The following is a 7,491-nucleotide window of genomic DNA, read 5'->3' as shown; positions in this document are numbered from 1 at the left end:
GGCCCTTTGTGTGCCATGTTTTATTTAAAGTTTATCTTCGCCATCCTTTCGCTTGCTCCTTGCTGCGTCCTCCGTGCTCCGTGCTCCTTGCTCCTTGCCTCACGCTAATTTCGCGCCAAGGCGAGGCAGTAAAAAATATGCGCCAAATAAAATGTGGAAAAATATTTTGGCGCAAGATACGAGAACAAAAGGGTTCCGTCCTGGACGCCAGCTCGTCGGCACGTCGCCGTTTCAAAGCCGTGTTGAAAAATATTTGAAATAATTGCAAAAATGTTTTTACAGCGGCAGCAACAACAGACAGGATCTCCGCGGAAGGGGAAGAGCGGAGGGGGCTGCGCCACAAGTTGCGGGGGCGTTAGAGGCGCGGAAGACACGTCCCCCACTACTTGTCCATTCCAAGCACGTCCTTCATCAGCAGCCTACGCGTCTGCCAGCAAGACAACTCGATCACCCATGATGTATCCTTTGCCCAGCAACTAGAGTAAGCATAGCCTTATTAAATCACACGAACTATGAATCATGACACCTTTCTTTTTTTCAGGGTTGCCCGGATCTCATCCCAGATTCCAGCATGACGGAACCGGCAGTGCCCGGCGAGGAGCTATGCTCCTCAGACTTGGTCAGCCCCATACCGAATGGTGAAAATTCCAACACATCCAGCATGTCCTTGGCTTCCACTGCCCTGGCACTTATCCACAATGGTTTTCCGCTCATCGACCGGAGGAGTGAGGAGGGTTACCATGGATCGGAGGTGGAACCGGTGCTAGAAGCAGACCCAGGACTACAATCCCGACCAGAAACCTCCGCAGTGCACATAACAGAACCTTTAGTTGAGCATCCAGCTCAACACCAAGCAGATCCCACAACAGAACAACTTGAAGATATCCCAGCAGATCTTTCAGGAGATCTCCCAACACATCTCCCAGCAGATCCAACATCAGCTTCACCAGCAGAGCCTCCAGCCGATCCTTCAGCGGATTCATCAGCAGATTCATCAGCGGATCCATCAGCGGATTCATCAGCGGATTCTTCAGCGGATCCGCTGGCAGATTCGTCAGCAGGTTCGTCAGCAGATCCCATAGCAGATATCCCAGCAGATATCCCATCAGCAGTTATGTCACCAGATCCACAAGCAAGTCCCCCAAAAAATCTGCCAACAGAGTTAGCAACGAATCACCCAAAGCAACCCATTGATGAAGAACGACCGGACACACAAAAGCCATCGAGTAAACAGGAAGGTTCCATCAAAGTTAAGATGTCCCCTGACGCACCTGTGTTTTATCCCATGGGTACCAGACTATCCCGCATACAGTCAAACGAAGAGGAGCCCCCACCGAGTGCACCCCACAATTCGGCGCCGAGAAACTCCTTCGAGTTTGGCCTCGCAAACGGAACGGGGCCATACATCGGACCAGGGGGGGGCAATATTCCTCGGAGCTACTACTTCGTCGATCCTACCACCGGCAAGCGCATCAGGAATAACTATAAGGGCGCGAAGACCGAAGTACACCGGATTGAACTAATCCCTAACCGGCGAGAGATCCCACAATCTAAAGCAAGAAATACCTGGATTGCCAACCTAAACAAAAAACCACCACCACCACCGCAACCATCACCACCGCAGTCACCAGCAACACAGACACCACCACCACAACCACCAAGAGATGAAAATGTTACGCAGAAGGCTCCTGGAAGAGCGTCAATACCCAGACCAAACAATTCTCGCCATTTTCTCACAGATCCAACGAAGTTCAAAATATCCCCAGAGTTTCCATCCTTTGAGTCCTTTGCCGGGCAGCTGGACGACATGGGTGTGAAACGGGATGAGTTCATGGCAACGCTGCGAAACCTTTTAATAAGAGCCAATGACCTGATGTTGCCCCTACTTCAGGGTCCCTTTAAGTACATGACGACCTTACAGATGGCCGAGTACACCAGCGCAATTCTGGACACACCTCCGCTACATCCGAGTATCTTCTTGCCAGCGGTAAGGTTGGGAATCTAATAACATGCTAAATTATATTGTGATCCCATCTATAGAATACGCCGCGTCCCTGGACGAACCTCACTGGACTCAATCGGCCCTTCGACATCCATCCGAACAGTCTCACGCCAGAGGATCTGGCCATTGTCCAGGTGAGTGTTGTGCATTTCAAGTTCAGGTAGCATTGGCTCCACCACCGCGGTCTCCCCAGAAAACTCCCAAGCATGTGGAAGCCACCACTCAGACGGAATACCTTTGCATCTGCATGTTCTTCAATCAGGGAAGATCGGCGTCGGCGGCTGTGCCACCACCAGCACCTGTGCCACCACCAGCACCTGTGCCACCACCAGCACCTGTGCCACCACCAGCACCTGTGCCACCCCCTGCACCTGTGCCACCACCAGCATCTGTCCCTCCGCCAACAACTGTCCCGCCGCCAGCAACTGTCCCGCCGCCAGCAAATGTCCCGCCGCCAGCAACTGTCCCGCCGCCAGCAACTGTCCCGCCGCCAGCAAATGTCCCGCCGCCAGCAAATGTCCTGCCGCCAGCAAATGTTCTGCCGCCATCAAATGTCCTGCCGCCAACAACTGTCCCGCCGCCAACAACTGTCCCGCTGCCATCAACTGTTCCGCCGCCAGCAATTGTCCCGCCAGCATTTGTCCCGCCGCCAGCATCTGTCCCGCCGCCAGCACCTGGGCCGCCGCCAGCACCAGGTCCGGGTGCTGCATACTATACAGGAATGCTCAGGGCACCAGGCGGAGGACCCGGTGGACCAAGAATACCGCAGGCGTATCCGACAGTATCCGGGCCAGGAGGCTCACAGAGCGGATCACCACCACAACAGCCGCTTTGCTTCTGGAGTAGGCCTATGCGTAAGTTTTATTTAGCTAACGATTCCCTGGCTGCTCACTTAATACGCATACCTCCATATTGCATTCTAATCAAGTTCCGCATCCTGCGTCACATCGCATGCCCCGGCCACCGCATCCAAAGGCCTTTCAGCATCCGAATCCACCAGCGCATCACCATTCACCAACACCACATCCGCATACCTGTGCCCATTCCCATCCGCATCCACATCCGGGAATGCAGGCGGGTCATCCGATGGCGTCGAGGAATAGCCCACAGCCGCACAGGCTGTGTGGAGCAGCGCGCTTCAAAGATGGGGGGTACCGCGGCTACCGCATGCAAGGTCCCAACAGTCCGCACAACCAGCCGAATCAATGTCGCTTTGGTCCCATCGGTAGTGGTCGTACCAGTGAAAATAGTGGCGGGAACTTCAGCAATACGAACTACAACAACGGAGGAAATCCAGTCTGTGCGGGCACACAAAGTGGCAGCGATAAGATGGCTTCTGATCTATTCCAACCCCTGGTGAGATTTGTCTACCCTATTGAATATGAGCAGCTAAGGCTGAACGTGTATACACCGAGCTATGAATACATGGTTAAAACCAATATACAGGTGGAATCCTCTACATCGAGCTCCGATTCGTCGAGCACCGAAACCTCCGGCTTGCTCAAGTTCGCCCAGATGGAGCTGGGGGAATATGTAAAGAATAAGAAGGCATGCAAAGACAACATCGCCGAAGAGGAGGCTGACGACGATGATGATGAGGGCGGAGCTGAACATAAAAACAAGAACGCGAAGGTGCCTGATCCAATGTGCAGTGGCGGCAATGTCCAGCAGCGGCCTTACCACTTCGGAGAGTTCGTAAACTACATACCGTCGGGGTCTACCACACCGCCCTGCTCCCAAGGGATAACCAATGTGATTCCAACTTATATCACAGTCCATCGTCTTCCTCTCGTTCGGTCCGATCAGGAGTTGTTGCCTTCTTTGCCCCAGATGCCGCCAATGCCTCCAATACCTCCAATGCCCAAAATAGATGACGTAGCTTGCAATGCCAATGGAGGCTCGGCTGATACACAATCCAAGATGCCTTCGACTTCCCACGAACACTATATTGGTAACCAGTTCATTCCGAAGTACAGCCAACAGCAATGTCCCAATCCCAATGGAGGTCCGTCTGGTACTCAAACCAATAAGCCTTCGACTTTCCAGGAAAACTATATTGGTAACCAGTTCAATCCGATGTACAGCCATCAGCAGTGGCCCAATCCCAATGGTGGCCCGGCTGGTACTCAATCCAAGAAGCCTTCGACTTCCCAGGAACACTATAGTGGTAACCAGTTCAATCCGATGTACAGCCAACAGCAGTGGCCCAATCCCGACAACAATGCAGCTATGTTTAGCCAGGAGCAGGCAGGTCCCAGTGGAATTTATATGAGACCTCCTCCTCCGGTACAACCAATACCACCACCATTCCCTCCAAACATGTATCCGATACGGCAGGAGAAGCCCATGCGACCGATCCTGTTCGAGGTGGGCGGCAATACCGGCCACAGTGCCGGCCCGCCCATGATGCAAAACGTCAACAGTGGCAACGGGTACGGTCATGGTCGTGGTCGTGGATACGGCCCTTGTCCGAATCATGGCACTCATGGCCAGAATCCTTACGGACATATGACTCATCCAGTACCTTCGCCACATTCGCCACATCCGGCACACCAGACTCATCCATCCCACTACGGAATGTCCTTCAACGGCAGTATGGCCCCGAATATGAGCCACATGAACCAGATCAGTCACATGAACCACATGGGCAGGGGCATGGGCGTCGGATTGCTTCCGTTGCCTTTGCAAATGCTCAATCCAAGTCGGATGGAGCAGCCTAACTCCATGGGTATGCCCATGAATATGCCACCACTCAACCTTATGAGTCCTCGGCGCAATGTAATACCTATCAATACCTATCACCAGAATGGAAGCAACCCGGACACGAACAAGATTCCGCCATATGGCGGACCTGGAGGAGTGAACTTGAACAATGGGAGCGCCGAGATGCAGCAAATCAGGAGACCTCCCGATCCTCGCCAAGGCTTCGAACACAATGTGGGTGTGTCGTGTGACAACACGCCAAGTATTCGCCTCTTAAGGATTTCCTTGCCACTATACGTTCCCCAAAGTGAAACACTTGTCCAGGATGATGGTGCACCCAACAACAACAACAACCAGATCAACATCCAAAGCATGAATCCGAACATCAACCAGAACAACATTCAAACCATGAATCAGAACAACAACCAAAACAACATCCAAACCATGAATCAGAACAACAACCAGGACAACATTCAAGGCAAAAATCAGGACAACAACCAGATCAACATCCAAAGCATGAATCCGAACTACAACCAGAACAACATTCAAAGCATGAATCAGAACAACAACCAAAACAACATTGAATGCATGAATCAGAACAACAACCAAAACAACATCCAAAGGAAGGATCAGGACAACAACCAGGACAACATTCAAGGCAAGAATCAGGACAACAACCAGATCAACATCCAAAGCATGAATCCGAACAACAACCAGGACAACATTCAAGGCAAGAATCAGGACAACAACCAGGACAACATTCAAGGCAAGAATCAGGACAACAACCAGGACAACATTCAAGGCAAGAATCAGATCAACATCCAACGCGAGATTCAGAACAACAGCCAGAACAACAACCAGGACAACATCCAAGACAAGGATCAGAACAACAACCAGAACAATATCCAAGGCAAGGATCAGAACAACATCCAAAGAAGGGATCAGAACAACATCCAAGGTGAGAATCAGAACAACAACCAGAATAACAACCAGAACAACAACCAGAACAACCAGAACAACCAGAACAACAACCAGAACAACAACCAGAACAACAACCAGAACAACAACCAGAACAACAACCAGAACAACCAGAACAACACCCAGGACAACATCCAGGACAACATCCAGGACAACATCCAGGACAACATCCAGGACAACATCCAGGACAACATTCAGGACAACATTCAGGACAACATCCAGGACAACATCCAAAGGAAGAATCAGAACAACATCCAAATCCAGAATCAGTACAACAATCAGAACAACGTCCAAGGCAAGAATCAGAGCATCAACCAGAACAACATCCAAAGCAAGAATCAGAACAACATCCAGAAAAACATTCAAAGCAAGAGTCAGAACAACAACCAAAACAACATCCAAAGCAATAATCAGAACAACATCCAAAGCAAGAATCAGAACAACATCCAAAACAATAATCAGAAAAACATCCAAAGCAAGAATCAGAACAACAACCAGAACAACATCCAAAGCAAGAATCAGAACAACAACCAGAACAACATCCAAAGCAAGAATCAGAACAACAACCAGAAAAACATTCAAAGCAAGAGTCAGAACAACAACCAAAACAACATCCAAAGCAAGAATCAGAACAACATCCAAAGCAAGAATCAGAACAACATCCAAAGCAAGAATCAGAACAACATCCAAAACAATAATCAGAAAAACATCCAAAGCAAGAATCAGAACAACAACCAGAACAACACCCAGGACCACATTCAGGACAACATCCAAAGCAAGGATCAGAACAACAACCAGAACAACATCCAAAGCAAGAATAAGAACAACATACAAAGCAAGAATCAGAACAACATCCAAAGCAAGAATCAGAACAACATCCAAAACAATAATCAGAAAAACATCCAAAGCAAGAATCAGAACAACAACCAGAACAACACCCAGGACAACATCCAGGACAACATCCAAAGCAAGGATCAGAGCAACAACCAGAACAACATCCAAAGCAAGAATAAGAACAACAACCAGAACAATATCCAAAGCAAGAATCTGAACAACCAAAACAGCATCCAAAGCAAGAATCAGAACAACAACCAGAGCAACATCCAAAGCAAAAATCAGAACAACGACCAGAACAAAGACAATGAGCAGAAGAAGAAAACCCAACCGTCCTACGCTTCCTTCCTGAAGTAAGTGTCCAGAAGAAGAGAATTTTTACTCTTAAAATTATGTTTCTTTTATTCGATTAAATAAAAAACACGCACACTGCGGTTGTCTTTCCATTGGCCAAATCCACCCCTCGGATGCCGGTCATTCCATATTCATATAACGATGTGGCAATGGCAAATCGCGGATTTAGACATGGGACTCCATCCTCCCCGGGCTAAAAAGGAAATGTGTTTACGCCGTGGAATTCTCAAGTGGGCTCTCCTGAACCCTTTGAACTAATCGGGCTAATCTTTTACGCTGCCTGCATTCTAAAGCGTCCTTGGGCGGCCGCCTCTGGGCGGGATTCCCGTGCCTTCCCGTGCTCAGCATCCAGGAGGAGCATATGGATGAGGATGACGAGGAGCAGGAGCTAGCCGTGCATTTCGCATGTATGCTTACAGATCTCCTCATGTGTAAGCGAATGTAATTAATTGCAAGTCGCGGCAGTTAAACATTTAACATTTAAAGAGTCGATGGCTGGTGCGGGTGCGGGTTAACCAGGTTAAAGTGTGGTGTTCCAACTTTGTTTGCTCAACGCCCATAGTTTGACCAGACGTTTAACGCTTCCCTGAACCTCAGCCGCATTGGCTGCATTTTTAATC

The 7,491-nt window shown here is 49.6% G+C and overlaps 1 protein-coding gene across 1 annotated transcript; it reads left to right on the top strand.

The window, feature by feature from the left end:
- The first annotated feature begins 383 nt into the window (after positions 1–383).
- LOC6614886 lies at positions 384–6,938 on the top strand. Its single transcript, XM_032726138.1, has 7 exons — positions 384–481; positions 542–1,987; positions 2,041–2,136; positions 2,196–2,335; positions 2,630–2,856; positions 2,931–5,716; positions 5,924–6,938. The coding sequence occupies exons 2-7, from the start codon at positions 572–574 to the stop codon at positions 6,872–6,874; spliced, it is 5,616 nt and encodes a 1,871-aa protein (XP_032582029.1). The 5' UTR covers positions 384–481; positions 542–571; the 3' UTR covers positions 6,875–6,938.
- Positions 6,939–7,491: the final 553 nt, after the last annotated feature.

Source organism: Drosophila sechellia, chromosome X (assembly GCF_004382195.2).
Source record: "Drosophila sechellia strain sech25 chromosome X, ASM438219v1, whole genome shotgun sequence".
NCBI classification, from domain to species: Eukaryota; Metazoa; Arthropoda; class Insecta; order Diptera; family Drosophilidae; genus Drosophila; species Drosophila sechellia.
The sequence above is the reverse complement of the archived record's forward strand: the minus strand, read 5'-3'. Positions and strand labels throughout refer to the sequence as shown.

Excerpts from the sequence above, each read along its gene's own strand:
- LOC6614886 (XM_032726138.1), top strand. The coding sequence starts at position 572 with ATGACGGAACCGGCAGTGCCCGGCGAGGAGCTATGCTCCTCAGACTTG. Across the intron at positions 1,988-2,040 it reads CGAGTATCTTCTTGCCAGCG|AATACGCCGCGTCCCTGGAC; the intron begins GTAAGGTTGGGA and ends TCCCATCTATAG. Across the intron at positions 5,717-5,923 it reads AGAACAACAACCAGAACAAC|AATCAGAACAACATCCAAAT; the intron begins CAGAACAACCAG and ends ATCCAAAGGAAG.